This window comes from Syngnathus leptorhynchus, chromosome 1 (genome assembly GCF_054491065.1).
Source record: "Syngnathus leptorhynchus isolate UIUO chromosome 1, UIUO_Slep, whole genome shotgun sequence".
In the NCBI taxonomy this organism is placed as follows: Eukaryota; Metazoa; Chordata; class Actinopteri; order Syngnathiformes; family Syngnathidae; genus Syngnathus; species Syngnathus leptorhynchus.
Window position 1 is genome coordinate 11,926,989 of NC_141195.1, and position 16,213 is coordinate 11,943,201.

The 16,213-nt window shown below is 40.1% G+C and overlaps 1 protein-coding gene across 1 annotated transcript; it reads left to right on the forward strand.

Moving 5' to 3' along the window:
• The first annotated feature begins 1,805 nt into the window (after window positions 1-1,805).
• gabrd (gamma-aminobutyric acid type A receptor subunit delta) lies at window positions 1,806-15,932 on the forward strand. The gene is made up of 9 exons (XM_085911654.1): window positions 1,806-1,873; window positions 7,956-8,071; window positions 11,172-11,239; window positions 11,727-11,947; window positions 12,427-12,509; window positions 13,133-13,270; window positions 13,675-13,830; window positions 14,660-14,871; window positions 15,609-15,932. The coding sequence occupies exons 1-9, from the start codon at window positions 1,806-1,808 to the stop codon at window positions 15,930-15,932; spliced, it is 1,386 nt and encodes a 461-aa protein (XP_085767780.1).
• The last annotated feature ends 281 nt before the right edge of the window (window positions 15,933-16,213 follow it).

Genomic DNA, 16,213 nt, shown 5'->3' on the forward strand with positions numbered 1-16,213 from the left:
CGAAGCGGAAGTAAACACATCTCCAGGCAAGGACGACAGTCGGCAAAGTTGCATTACGACTAAACAATGACAGTAGCTTTATGATGTTCATGACATGTAGTTTAAAATATTTTCACTTTGATTTGGTGGCGGCTACTTGCATTTCATCCGGTTCAAGCAAACTGTTACGCATTTTATATCTTTTAGAATTAACACAGCACAGTGTTATCCAGGAGTGCACCAGCCACCCTAATGAGAACATGTACGCGATATTGAAGATCCAAAGATGGATGGATAATTCAAGTACTTAATAAGGCAATGCAATACAACGTCAATGCAATTGAAGATTGAGATAGTCTGTGATACATCTGCGTCGCTACAAAATCAAATGGCAGGACACAATATCGAATGAAGAGTGGTGGGAGAGTGAGGCAGAAGCCAGTGGCCGGCCAAGCAGATACTGAGAAGAAAAAGGGTCTGGATCTGACACAATTTTAGGGAGCTGGCTTCACACACCAAGCCCTGACCTGACCATAGTTCAGAATATATAATTCCATCTAAAATAGATTTATTTTATTTTTTAATAAATTTTAATCCAGAAATGCCACTCTACCACGCCCAATGTCATTCTGCAGTGTCATAGCTGATATATCTATAGCCACATTCAGCAGAAAATGTCTGGACTGGTTCAGAAAGAATGAGAAATCTGTCAGCTATGCAAAATCTTTTGTTACACATGCCAGATACTGTCACTATCAGATGAAGCTCTACTGGAAAAAAAGACATTGACAGCGCATTCTAGCTGATCAGCATTGAAGCTGTACAGTTTTTGTCACTGCCATCCATCCATGTGTTTTCTATATTGTTTGTCCTCATTAGAGTTGTGGGTGAGTTGAACCTGACTGTATGTCGCACAGCACGCAGTAGCCTGGTCGCCAACCTGTCATCATGTGCATCAAGACAAACACGCATCTTTCCAAATGTGGACAACTTAATGGTCTCCTAGCTCCATAACATGGACGTTTTCTGAATGTTGGAGGAAGCTGGAGTAGGCCATGCAAGCTGCATCCGGGAGGGCCTCAAACCCAGAACCTTTCAACTGTTTGACAGACATGCAAACAATATAACCGAATTTAAAAGCAATTTCAGTCAAATTGTATACAGAGTGGTAATGGAGACAATCTGAATAAAATGAAAATTCAAAGAGCGTATAAGGATGACTTATTTGGCCACTCAGTTTTGTTGCATCTTGATTCATCATTTATAAATATCCGGCAAGCTACAAGATTGCAATGGTGCAAAACCAGACACCATATGATCTAATGGGGGTGATTTGTCCATATATCACAACATTACATAATGCTGAAATAATTCAAGTCAAGCAGGGCGAGAACAACAGATTAGTGAGTCTCTCTCTCTCTCTCTCTCTCTCTCTCTCTCTCTCTCTCTCTCTCTCTCTCTCTCTCTCTCTCCCCCTCCCTCCCATCCTTCTCTCTGTCAGCCTGGTGCTGGAGAACAGGAGGTGGAGGCTGCACTGCGCTGCTGTCGGATCGGTTCGTTGCGGTTTGGAGCGGGACTTTTGTGCTTTTCCTCCAGTGCGTCTTTTCCCGGTGCGCTCTTGGACAACATGGTCTCAACGTCATCACCATTAAAATCATGACTATTGCTCCCGTTTTCATCTGCACCAGACAAACACTTTTACTTTGTTGTTCCTGGTATCATCGGATGACAAGGAGCGCTCCTTTCAATAACATTTGAAAAACTCTGGGGTCGATTTTTACTGAGGACAAATTGATTTTGTTTGGTTCTTTTGAACATACGTGAAGATGGATCCCTCAAATTTCCTGCTGAGCACTTTGGCTCTGCTCCTTGTCGGAAGAAATCTTTTCACCAGGTGAGTTCATCATTGCTTTGACTTTTCCAAGGTATTGTTATATTTGAAATGATTGGTGGAGGATCATGCTGTTTGCTTGTAAAGAGTTCATTAAATAAGTGAGAAAAGTTGGAGACAGCTCAACAGAAAACTACTGCATATGGGATTATTTTTGATGTGCGTTCATTAAATCAACAAATGATTTTTCTTCTCTCCCCGACTGTTAGAATTCATCCTTCCGGCTGCAGGTCTACATTAATAAATAGATACTATTACAGGGAAGTGAATGTGAACAGCAGCAAAAATAGTTGGCCACGTTTAATGAGGCAAAATAATTACTGATGAATAGGCTAGGGACTGTAACAGCTATGCATGAAAAATGTTGACACTTTGATTATACATTGTACTGTATGGATAAATAAATGGGAAACAAAAGTAAACATAGCTTTGTACTAGCCTACATGGAAAGCATTTGAGAATAAAATAAACATTAACATAATTAACTCTGGATACACATTATATGTGTATATATATATATATATATATTATTAGTACGCTCACACGTGCCACAATTTAAAGTACCTATGTTCCAAATGAAGTTCAGATGCTCTAATTGGTTTTTTATGACAGGCATGCTTTCTTGCAGAATCGTGAAGACCTTATAGTCTAATACTACTGACTGACGTCTTGATGAAAGCCCTGAATCTAAATTTGACCATTTTCCCACAATTGGATGATTTCACTTGTTTTACCAATTTTATGGTGAACATTTGATAATTTCTAAATGTTTGGTGCAAACGCAACACTGCCCATCACCAAAGGAAGATCATTGAAGAATAGTGGTAGCAGTATGTGCAAGTTTAGGGACTTGCTGGTCACTTGAGTTCAGGTTATACAGTCGGTTGGTCACATTAATGGTGCAAGGGTTTAGATATGATGTATTTTGCTGGCAGTTGAACAGGAGTGTGTGGACCTTTTATATCCACTGTATGCATATATGTACGTCATATTTGATCACAAGTGCTATTTGTACATTTAATTTAAGTCACATGTACCAAAGCACCAGCAGCCTGCTTTATTTCTGTGCTGATGGACTCAATGACACAATTTGCATAATACATATGCATAGAAGGAGGTGACTTGTTTGTTATGGAGATGAATGCCAAATGAGTTGGGCAGGTGCACCCGTGCGTAGTGGTTACAATGTCACTTAGACTCACTGACACATCCGGGCCTGGTCAATAGGGGTCAAACATTAGGTGATGGAAGAGAATAAGCCTCTCATGTGTAAATATCTCAGTGGGGGTAACACAGTATGCTATTAGTCTATGCCTGCTATATTATTCAATTCAATTGTTCAGTGGTGACTTGCGATATGAGCTTAATTTGTTCCGTGAAAACGCCCGTAACTCAAAACAATTTCAAATCATCCTTTCCCAATGGATGCAAATGCAAATTATTTTGTTACCCCCTCCAAACCCAAATAAAACAGCAGCATTTGTGGGGTGTAATTTATTTCAGATGCAATTTCCCCAATGACTCAAATAGTATATTATGTCGAGTTGACTTTTAAATTGAAGCTGAAAGCTACCTAAGGTTTTGGTTGAATTTGATCAAAACACTATTTTCAGTCCCCTGGCTTTTCACTCTCAGTTGATTTTCTTTCTTTCTCTCTCCAACTAGTCACTGTATTATTTTTTTCTCAGTACAATGCAAAGTGTAGGCTGTGCTTTTTCCACTTCGCTGTGTGTCAGCTCTCTTGCTCTCGGACACTCACGCTTACAGTTGCAGCCTGCCTGCATCACTACAACCACCCACTCATTCGAGAAAATAATGACTCTTTCTCGCGCCTCCATTTCAGCAAAGTTGCTTGTGGCTAAAGTTAGGACTTTGCCGCCATTTTCTATCCCAGATGTTTTGTTGCTGTTACCTTTCAAATCATCACCCTGAGTCGGTAACTAATAATAGATGGTTTCTTTTGGATATGCAAGGAATAGTGTAGTAGAAAACAGCATCTGGTGAAATTGTTCAGAGCATCCATGGTAAATCAGTACAGTGCATGATCATGAGTAATTATGGTGTTGGTTTAAGAATAGCCTTGGATGGCTTTGTTTACTCATCCTAATAGTCTGTCTGGTGAGGACATGGCAGCTTTAACACCAAGCGATGTTTTTGTACACTGGGACCGCAAAAATACGAGACAGTAAAGAGCATAACATCGGATTAAATATCCATTTAACATTGATACAATTGCTGGCAGGTCGCGACCTCACAAAGAGCCATGAAAGGCACAGTCAGAGTGAAATACTGTCAGCTATGTGACGATCATAAAGCTGACTTATTATTATTTCTTTTTATTTATTTATTTTATTTCAGGAAAGGGGTTTTTGTGTCATGTTTGATGAAGTACATTTTTGTTGTCTGTGTTCTCTATAACACATTTGTGTGCCAGTGTTATGGCAATTCATAATCAGTTGAAGGTTCAGTATCAGGGAAGAAATAAATCTCTAACTATAGTCTAGAGCTGAAAATGTTGGGGAAACCTTGATATCCAAGCAACTAAGGGCCCATTACTAGCTACATAAGCATGTGCAAATTTTTAATTTTTATGTGCTTTTACATACAAAATAGGACACAATGTTGCGACATTGACAACATTTCTACACCATCCCTTACTCAGTTTTAATATTGCTTTACACAGTGCAGGACACATTTCTACAAAGTTACTTGAGTGCTGGTGCGTGAACTACTTTAGCAACCAATAAATCTGAAGGTGGGATCAGGCAATTAAAGCTTTCACTTTGTGCTGCTACATTCTGCGTGCATATGGGCCAGTGACCCATTGCAAAGCAAAGGAAGTTATGAAAAAAAAAAAGCTCTCTATGTGTGGCAAATGGCACCCTCTCAGTAAATCCCTAACCCTAACCCTGCCACATACAGCACAAGAGTGCAAACATGTTGCCCAGCATTCACTTTTTCACTGCTTTTTCACTGCTTTTTCTAACCTGTTGAGGATAATTTGGGCTGGGTGAATGTCTGCTCTACCAAGTGTTGCTCTCATACTATAGTGGTAGGTTGGACACTCTCAAGGATCCCTCACACATTGGCTACTGAGATCACATCCAATGTAGCCGTGAAGTCAAGATGAAGACTGCTCTGTCTGAAAAAAAGTGTGTCAAAAAATGTTTTTATTTTTATTTTTTTACAAAAGATATGTTCTTTGGAGAGGACAATGGAACTCGGTTATGTCAAATGTGAAAAGCCGAGGATGTCGTCTGTAAGGGCCAACAGGAACTAACACAGTGCCATGTATGAAATACATGTAATACGGACTCAAAACACCCAAACACATACGTCCTCTACAGAGGACAAAAATGTATTGCTGGGTCTCAGGAGGCTATGGAAAATTCAGGTCCAGAATGTAAAATCCTCCCATACTTTGGATTAAGGCAATTTGTGGGATGATTTAAGGCAGTAGGTGTTTTACAAAATGGAAGAATACAGAAATGGATCTTCGACCATTCCACTTTGCACGATATCTCAAATTCAGGGGTCACCAACTGTTTTGAGACACAGAGCTACTTCTTAAGTACTGATTAACACAAAAGGCTACTAGTTTGGGATATACTTTTGAAAAAAAAGTTTGCTGAAAATGCCCTGATTTATGTTAATTGTTAAATGGTGTTATTAATAATGTTATCATTCATAATTCATTTAAGTGAAGGTTTTTGATTTTTTCCCCTCAACAATTAGAAAACAGGTACATATCAATATGCAGCACATTTCTATTATTTTCAGCCAGTATTCACATTTTCAAGTGATCACTTGCACACCATCCCAAAGAAATTACAATATCTAATTTTAAAAGAGTCCCCTGGGCTACTCCTGTTATCCATGAGCAACTCTTTGGTGACACCTGCGCTAAATCATCAAGCAACCTGGGTCAGGTCAAATGCCTGTAAAAGATAAATTGGAGTGCATTAATGTTCTTCGCAATGCGGCTATTTTATTGAAATTGGAGTAAAAGTTAATGCTGACATTTGCAATGTCATCAAAGCACTTATTTAGTGTACAGTTTCAAATTCAAGTCAGGATTTTTATCGACATGAACATCGTATTTAAGGCTGTTTTTTTAATGCAATTGGATAATTTGTTCATTTGCATACTGCTGAACTTAAAGCCGATTAAATTTATAGAGTGTCTCCAATTGAGGATCAGGGGCCTGCGTGTGTGTTACTAGACGTGCCACTGTCTAAATCTAATTAGGTCTCAAAGCTTTTGCTGCGCATCAAATTCATCCAAAGATGTTGGCTGACACACAGAGACGGGTGAAGATCCCGGCCTTGAGAGAGAGGAAGAGCTGAAGAGAGGAAATTGACTCTCTGAATTGTTTGTCATGGATGGAGGGGTGCAAATGTTTAATGCTCCTTCCCTGGGGAGCGATCAAATGTGTAACCCTGCACGTGTCTTTGAAGAGCACATATTCTATTTTCGACAGCTGTACAGTAAGTTGAACAGTTTCTCATGCTATTAAATGAGAAAGTGCCTCCAAATTTATTAATGGGTATACTGTAGGCTACCTACTGTCCTCTGCACAACTGTATCACAGTACCTTTCAATTTGACACCACTTTTTCCTTTTTTCCCATTAGGCACAAAGGGAGAGGTGCCAATTTAGTTCCTGAAAATCTTTTTTTTTTCTTCAAATTTTCCTACATTATTTTGTTTATTTGTGAATAATTCATTTATGGAACAATTCATGTGGAAGTTTGAGAGCGAAGAAATGTCTGCCAAAGACAAACTATGTGGTTTATCTAATATGGGCTGCAATATATTGTTAGCCTAACAGCATAATTGCCCCAGTCATTTTCAAATACCAATGACTTTGTTAAAATGAGTATTGTTCATAGTAATCTGCAAAAGTTAAATCGAGGCAACTAAGCTTTTGTTTGTTAAAGTTGTGTTTTTTTCTTGCCTTTTTTTTGATAAATGTTCAAATAGTACCGCACCTAGACAACTATGCTATTGAATTAACGATTTGCGGTTCGCGAGATGTGATGACTAACTGAAGCCTGTTTGACCTTGCTGTGTCAACAAAATCTCCTGTGAAGGAAAAAAAATATGCCTCATGTCCACATTTAGAAAGGACCAATTTGTGAACACAATCCAGGAGTTATGTAATGATTAATACATTTGCACAATGATCCCATTTATTTCAGACATGGCAGTTGGGATTGCCAAGCTAAAAATACCGGTTCTGTGCACTGAGGGAATGATGGCAGGAATACCATTTAGTTGCTGCTCATGTGGATGAATAATTTCAAATATTTGCTCTGCATACTTTCATAAGAGTTGAAAGTCACACTTCTGTGTAGCTGCACGTGCAATGTGAAGGTGACTTTCATCAAATTGTTATACACTTTTGCAAAGGTCACTGTGATGTTTTGTTTTCAATCAAGGCCTTGTGTATTTCTCATTCAATGTCGCCCATGGACGCTCTGTCCATTATGAATGTCAGCCTCATGTATGCTTCCATTTATTTTCTGCAAGTTGTCCCGTATCAAAGTCAGTCTCTGGTATGAGGTCTTTGTATTGAGTGAAAACTCATTATGGACTATGCGCCTCTCATGGCAGTGTGGAAGAGATTTGACATTCTGTCAAGTGCAACAAGATGCAGAGTGTGCTGTTTATTTGCAGGAGACATGGCGACCCTCTTCCCAGGCTTACCGTTTTGAAATGCAAAACTGCCACCCAGTGGTTTTAGAGATGTACTGCTGGAAGATGCCAGACCTGTACCCAAACTGAATGGATGAATAATCTAATAATATAAGAAAGACTGACAAATTTAGGAAAAATATAAATGTAAGAGGAAAAATGTGAAGACTATTTTATGAATTTAAATGTATGTGTGCACTGTAAATTGTAAATTCTGAAGTATTCTTTAAAATGTAACTGGGGTGAAAACCCCCCACTAAAAAATAACAAACAAAACATCATTTTTACTTCATTTATTTTCTTGGATTAAATTTGTAGCTACAGTTGACTCCTATTTTACAGCTGACTGACTATGATGACTGCTGTGTTTACTTTTTTGTCTCCTTCAGGGCCATGCTGAGTGACATTGGGGACTATGTAGGTACAGACATTGAAATATCCTGGTTACCTAATCTGGATGAGCTCATGAAGGGCTATGCCAGAAACTTTCGCCCTGGGATAGGAGGTGAGTATGAGATCTACTGCTTGTGGCATTGGTTCACATTTCATCCCCTGACATTTGCAGCCATCCTTAGCATAAGGTCACCTTAGATACATTAACATGTATTTTTTTTAATGTATCATTATTCAGTGAGATTCTTTGCGTATGTATCAAGTGTATATAATAATAAGGAAAAAAAAAACCTGGACACAGTGTTGATGAGGATGGAAAAATGCACTTTGCTAAGAATGGCTGCAAGATGTGACCCATCCAATGACCACACGGATAGATTTCTCAATCTCACAGCTTAACTCAGTTGTGCAAAGGTGGACATGCGGAGCATGTAATGCACAATGACCATCATCATGCAGCATCCTGTCTAAATGCAGACTGATGGATGGAATATTACAATTCTATTTAATATAGTAATTAAAGAAATCATGTGAAAAATAATATGAAGCAGTGCTCTGACCATTCAGGAATCAAATCTGTTGTGTGCTGCCATTCCCCTCATTCAAGTCGCTTACTTGATATACGTAACCTCAGAAAGATGGATTTAAAAGTACAGTATGCTTTGAATCATGGTACTTCATACTACTAACACAAACACTTGAAATAAGGATACGTTGTTAGGATCGTCTATATGGTCTCATGTCATTAATAACATTTTAGTTTTTTGCATGACTTGCACGACATGTCATATAACTGCATTTGTGACTCATTCTGATGTTGCGAGTGACTTAAAGAGTGATGCTATTAATTTAAGGCTTGTTGCATCTTCTTTCTAGAATACTGCACATATTACAAGACCAGGGCCGACTAACATTTTCATACTGTGAAACCTCTGCAGTTCCCATAGGAACTGTTCCTCTTTCTTCTTCAAATTCTCTCGTGATTGGGGACTGAATTTCCAATTGAGCCAGTAAGAATTGCAGCTGGGTAACTCAGTCTTTGTCATTTTTCAGGAAAGTGATTGAAAGTTTTATGGCTGCAGTAAAATCTCAGATATTTTTATCTTGGCAATTTTTATAACAAAGATTATTTGTGCTGGATTCTTGTTGAAATTTGTGTTTTCTCAAATTTTGGCATTTTATGAAAAATCAGGATTTTAGCCTTGGATTATTTTACGTACAATTATTATTGGATTCTATTGCTTGTCATTATCTTCAGTCTCATTGGTCAGGGTCATTTAGGATGGCTGAGAGTAGAGAAAAAAACCTGTCTTGGGAAAAATGTTGCATAAAAGAAACAAATAAAAGAAAACATCTTTAATTAAAAAAATTAAAATGATCTACATTCAGATACAGGATTTAAGTACATTATAGAGACACTCTAAAATGTATCCAAATCCAGGTATTTTATTATCTGCAAACACTTGACAAAATAAAATTGAGTAAATTTAACACACCATTTTTAATTCCAATGCAGTTTTAAAATGTCAGATTAAACAGTAATTTATTCTACGGTCATCATCAGGTTTTTTCTCTTTGCTGGAATCCATCCTTCTGTGGCAATCTCATCGCACAGGCCATCCACCACCACCAACCCCGCCATCTTTACTGCTTTTTTAGGCATCTCAGTTCAGTCAGTACCTTACTGCTTTAGCTCTGTCTGAGTATCTTTCTTCCAGCTGGTGTGAGGCCGGCCTCTCTTTCCCAGCGGCTTACAGGTCAAGGCTTGGCCCTACACTCTCGGTGGTATCTGCTTGGCCATTGTTTCCATTCCCTCCCACAATTCTTCATTGGTCTTTGGACGTGTACGGGAATTTGATGACCCCGTCCACTGCGGTCACCCATCTATGGGATATATTGGTTTGGGCTAAATATGCTACCTGTAAACAAGACAAACTATGGCCAAAGTATTCTGTGGCAACATCGCCCTCGAACATTCTCAATGAGCCAATATCAGAGGCCACATCTGTCTGCACCCAGCTGTAATGCCTGACTTTTATGTGCTTATTTATTTTTCAAACTTGGTCTTTTGCTTTCTCTCCATGGCATGCTCATATCATGGCCAACAATGAAGCACTATAAAGTGGCCACGTCAGCTTGAAGCGGCGGTCCACATGGTTGTGGTCCAGCAAAGTCAGACTTCCCCCTTTGCTCTACTGCCTTTCTCTGCCTGACGTACATGCACTCACAACTGACAACGAGAGACCCTATTTCAGCCATTCCTGTGGTTTATCTGGAGGGAATATGCATTTTTGTGGTGTAGACATAGTCGGCTAACTAACTGCCAGATAATCGCCACCAAAGGTGGGTCACTCCCTAGGTAGTGAGGGAGGGACAATTCTTGCAGGATGCCCAAGCGTGTCATTTGGACCTGTTGTAGTCACACCCTTCAAATCAGGAAAACTCAAACTGTAAAACAGTTTAACACTCTTTCAACCACAAATGTGGACTATGTAATCTTTGCATATTTTTTAGCAATTATCTTCCGACATGTATCATGTATTAATGTACTGTATTTCAAAACATATCTCTGCATTTCCTGTACGAAGTCTATATTATAGGCAAGAATCCACATTGAGAATGTAAAGCTTGCCAGCAAAATGGAGAATCACAACACTATAGGGGCCTACTCGACTCTTAAGACTTTGATGAGCACAGTTTAGTAAACACGTCATTATAAATCATCCCACTCGTGCAATAAGTAGCCAATGGAGTTTGACTTGCCATAAACAGTTGCCGGAAAGAAGGTGCTGAATGGTGGGGAATGGCTATGTATGATTCCATAATGTTCAGCATAAATGGCCTCTATGTTATGCATAACTGAGCTCCCCCGTTGGTTCGTGCCTTCGAGCCGAGCGGGGCCGCTCTATGCTAATCATTTGGCAAACTGCGGAGTGAGAACCCAGCCACGTGTGTGTGTGAGTGTGTAATCATACTGTTTATGTGAGTGTGCATGAACGCCAGCTGAAGCTTGCCCTGTGTGATCCCATGAAAGCTCAGTGGTGTTTATGACAGCCCGTGGTGTGATGTGCCACTTAGCATGGTTCAACTGGATGATGCCTAATCTCTGTGCACCGTAGGAGTGATGGAGATGTGGGAGGAAAATAGATGTGCGATGTAGTAGTACGTGTGTGTTTGTGTTTGCTCTTCTCTTCTCACGTCTCCCCCTGCAGGTCCACCCGTGAACGTGGCCATGGCAATCGAAGTGGCCAGTATCGATCACATCTCTGAAGCCAACATGGTGAGCATTTCCTTTAGACGCACAGCAAATATCAACTCCTTGGAAAAGATTTGCTATTTTCATAAGCCTGATTTATCCCTCTGAAGGCTTGGAAGCTCTTAGCTTGCACACGTTTGACACATTGAGTTGTTTCATCACTTATTCCATCGTATGGAAAAAAAATGACATCTGTTTGAAGAACCACGTTCATACCAGGCTTTGATTTTGTTGTAAACACGTTAACGTGCAAAATCCACTGAGAACAATTATTTAATTTAATTCTGTGCAAACACTTGACAAGAGCTGGGCATGGTTTGGTTGAAAAAAAATCAACGCAACTCACAGTCTTTACGGTAGAGATGAGAATGACAAAGGATAGGTTTCCCCCTAATACCAAGTGGTTCACTGTACTCGAATAACTCAATAATATGTTTCATTTGCTTGCATTTCAACATGTGCTTAAAAATTGAACTTGAACCAATCTTGCTCATGGTTTATTTCTCGACAGGAGTACACCATGACCGTGTTCCTGCGGCAGAGCTGGCACGATGACCGCCTGTCCTACAACCACACCAACAAAACTCTGGGACTGGACAGCCGCTTTGTCGACAAGCTTTGGCTGCCTGACACCTTCATCGTCAATGCCAAATCGGCTTGGTTCCACGACGTTACCGTGGAAAACAAACTGATACGCCTGCAGCCCAATGGTGTCATTCTATACAGCAGCCGGTACGAGCGCAATGTTGCCCATGAAAGCAGCTCAAGTGTTGATAGAGGAGGCATTCTTTTATATAGCCTTCAAATGTTTACACTTGAGAAAATATGAGTGCGCTGATGTCTCCTACTTACTGTGCCTCATTATTCATGCCACAAGAGACGAATAAACACAGTTTCTATGGTAACCTCTTAAGTTTTTACTTGTTCGTCTCGAAGCGCCAGCAACCTCTGCAGCAGAATTGCACAACCTCACTACTGTCATGAAAGATGCATATCATTTCTCAATGTTTTTACTAAAACCTGCAAGGCACCAGAAGAAGTGGAAAAAATCAAATACTTTTTGACAATGGATTGACCGTTATTTTCTAAATGTATGCTTGTGGTATTCATTCTTTTGATACAAAATATTGACACATTCCTGAAAAACAATACAAGCATGATGACTACACTTCAAGTTTATTGATTAATTGATTTGTTTCCCCCCTGCCCAGAATTACCTCAACAGTGGCTTGTGACATGGACCTGACAAAGTATCCCATGGATGAACAAGAGTGCATGCTTGACCTGGAAAGCTGTAAGCTGCACATTCAATGCTTTATTTTCTCATTTGAGATACTCTTCCTGTACACAGGTTCCAGAACGGCCAAGCACCTAACATACAATATACTCTACAGTATACAATGAATTTTCATGACTTGGCGGTGTCTTGCTTCGCTATGTAAACCAATAAGATGACGGCAGTTTTATGGCCCTGTATTTTGCAATCACCTCAGAGGAGGTTCTGAAAAGCATTTCCATTGTAACCTGAAGAAATCTAGTAGAAAAGCAACCACACAGGACAGAGCCATGCCATTTTAATGAGATAAACTATAGTCTGCATTTATTTCATGGGTGGTGTCAGATAAGGGGTCTTACATTTGAACATTAGTATTATTTATCTTATTTTATATCTTTTTTTCACGGGTGGTGCAGGAGAAGCAAGGTAGGAACCAACTATGATTTAGGTAGTTGAAGGGTGTGTGTGGCTTAGTTGTGGTACTCGTTTAGAAAAATCATCACAATATCAGACTATGGATAAAACCCCTGAACATCGGATTGGTAGACCCCACATTCATGTAATCCATGCTTAACTTGTATTGCACTTATCACTTGGCCTGGAAATAGCCTAAACTGTATTTATATTTTCTTCTGTTTTAGATGGTTACTCCTCAGAGGACATTGTGTACCACTGGTCGGAAAGCCAAAGGCATATTCACGGCCTGGACAAACTGGAACTCTCACAGTTTACCATCACAGACTATCGGTTTGTCACAGAGATGCTGAATTTCAAATCTGGTGAGTTTTCCTTTTAGTCAAATCTCTTTTTTTTGTGCATTGTGTAGCGCTGTGCTGCGACTCCCTCCTTTTGAAGCAAGATATTCTTTTGATTGAGTCCCTTCCTGTGGTTATATTCTATGCACAGAAGGAATGCATGAGGGCTTTCTTGGTGCTGAGCCACACGGAAGGATTAGGAGATGATAGGAGCATGCATGTTGCCGTCGACCACTCTTGCTAATGTCTAACAATGTAAAGCTTCAACTCCACTAACTCACACAAACGGCAAGGATGAAAATTCCCCAAGATCATCATGTCTGAAGAACAGCTGAATTTCAATTCACAAGACGTGTTCATAATTGATAATTACACTCTTTAAAAAAAAGAAGCAATTAACCACTCACTGGTTGTCCTTTTCTTCTCAGCGGGAAGATTCCCAAGGCTCAGCCTTCGCTTCGAGCTGAGACGTAACCGAGGGGTGTACATCATCCAGTCATACATGCCCTCCATATTGCTGGTTGCCATGTCCTGGGTGTCCTTTTGGATCAGCCAATCAGCAGTCCCTGCTCGCGTGTCCTTAGGTTGGTATTGGACAAATCCCCCCCCCAAAAAAATAATTGCAATCAATAATTTGTTTAAGGATTTACACAATGATTTAGTTATTATTTTTTCATTCAACAATTCTCTTAGAAGCCCATTCTGTAGAATGACTGTTGATGACTTGAATTGAACTCTCGTATAGAAAAAATGGCGGAAATCAGCAGAGGCACTGCTGATTCAGTTGCAACTAGTTTGGTGTCCTAAAACGTGCCATGACATCATCTATGAAGTGGCGTGCATGGTACAGTGGATGCCCAGGGTGGCAGGCCAATTTTGATGCTCCTCGAAACATAATTTGTCACCAGGGTTGGGGGCAGATTGAGTTTTACTAACTCTGTGACATCGATCACTGCAGGATGCCCTTCATCCAGTCTGCCCCAGATGGTGCACTCTTGGCCCCACCCACTAGACACCCCTGCTTTGAAATACTAACCTGAGTTTGGAACCCTAATTTGAAATATAACCACAGTTTGAAGCCCTAATTTGAAACCTTAACTCAAGTTTTGGAACCCAACTTTAAATTGTAACCATAGTTTGAAACCCTTCTTTGAAAATCTTACCTAAGTTTGAAACCTTCAGCCAAATTTAAAAGTCTACTATGAAACGCTAACCCTAATTTAAAAACCAAACTAATAAAACCACCCTAAAACTAACTGAATTAAAAAAAACAAGCCAAATGAAAAGTAATTATAGTCAAATGAGATAAAAAGTAATTATAGTATAAAACAAAATTCCAAACTTGTCAAAAAGTCTCATATCCAGAACCTCAGATCTTTCGTAAGCATCGACATGACACGTGTGTCCCAACAGGCATCACGACCGTTCTCACCATGACCACCCTGATGGTGAGCGCGCGCTCCTCTCTGCCTCGCGCGTCAGCCATCAAGGCCCTGGACGTTTACTTCTGGATCTGCTACGTCTTTGTCTTCGCTGCTCTAATCGAGTACGCCTTCGCTCATTACAATGCCGACTACAGACTCAAAGAAAAAGCCAAGGTGAAAGCCAACAAGCTCGGCTCAGAGGTGAGGAATCCGTTACCGTTCTGGTTTGGCCTCTCGGCCGCTAACTGCTGTGGGCGATGTTTTGAGTAATGAGTAGGCCTTCCCAACACAGACCTGCGTTGGCTTTTGAACTGCAGAGCTCACGAACATCGAAAGTACTGACCTTGGGCACAGCTATGGAATTCCATAGTATATGAAGGGAATACATAAAAGATATCCTTACAGGGAGTAATGGACATTTTATCATTCTGTTCCCCTCACTGGGCTAAAACGCCAACCTTTGCCATACACACACTCCAAGGACACCTCATAAGGTTTAAAATGGCATGATCTAATAAGATCACATGCAATTTTAGCCTTTTCCTAGAGTTAACCAATATAAATACTGGTGTCATTTTTTTTGTTTAGTGTTTTCTTTTTTAAATTAATATCAATACAGATGTACAAACATTTTGTTGACTGGCATCAGAATCCCACTGTTGTTTTAATTGTTTTAAGTTGAATACATTCATTTTTATTCTGGAGAACGTTTATCCTCTGTCTCCTTTATAAACTGAATGTTTTTATTTTCACTTTAGAAGAAAGCAAAACAACAACAACAACAAATAAACGTTTTGTGCAATTTTGGGACATTTTTCTCTCTTAGAATTCTAGTTGAAATACAAATGTCATGATTCCCGAGGGATTATTAATAGCTATGATTCAGAGTATTTTTTTCCTTAGAGATTGCTTACAAACCTCTCCTTGTGTCCTTGCAGTCCATCGTGAAGAACGGCAAACAGGCCATGGTTTTGTTCTCCTTGTCCGTCACTGGCATGAACCAGGGCGTGGTCATTTCTAACCGTCACAGCCGCACGCAGCGTTCCAGCAACGAGATCCCTGGGGAGGCTGTCTCCGAGGAGTTCGAGTCCAGGAGGAGGTCCAGACAGATGAGAGAGAGTGAAGAAGAGAAGAAAAAGTGTTGTTCCAAGTGCGTTTGCAAGCCCATCGACGCCGACACTATTGACATTTATGCTAGGGCCGTGTTTCCTTTCACCTTCGCTGTGGTCAATGTGATCTACTGGGTGGCGTATACCATGTAAAAGGGAAGAAAATCATGGATACTGATGACTTCTGTCCAGGATGGACTGTATATATACGATACTGCTGGATCTGTGCCACATTAATGTTGGCAGTCTTATGCAGCTGAAACATGCTGCGGGGAACAGGAAAATAACTTTAGAGGGAATGACTTGTTTCAGCCAATGAAAATGGCTAATGTGACTTAAGGACAGATGGGACCTTCAAATCTAAACAGTATGCAAGGTCACAAAGTCCTGGACAGCTTTAATGAGTGCATCACCCTGCAGTAGTGACCCCTCCC

Bases quoted from the DNA above. Each gene is read 5' to 3' on its own strand.
- gabrd (XM_085911654.1), top strand. From the start codon at position 1,806: ATGGATCCCTCAAATTTCCTGCTGAGCACTTTGGCTCTGCTCCTTGTC. The intron at 13,271-13,674 runs GTGAGTTTTCCT...TTTTCTTCTCAG, and splicing joins GATGCTGAATTTCAAATCTG to CGGGAAGATTCCCAAGGCTC. The intron at 14,872-15,608 runs GTGAGGAATCCG...GTGTCCTTGCAG, and splicing joins CCAACAAGCTCGGCTCAGAG to TCCATCGTGAAGAACGGCAA.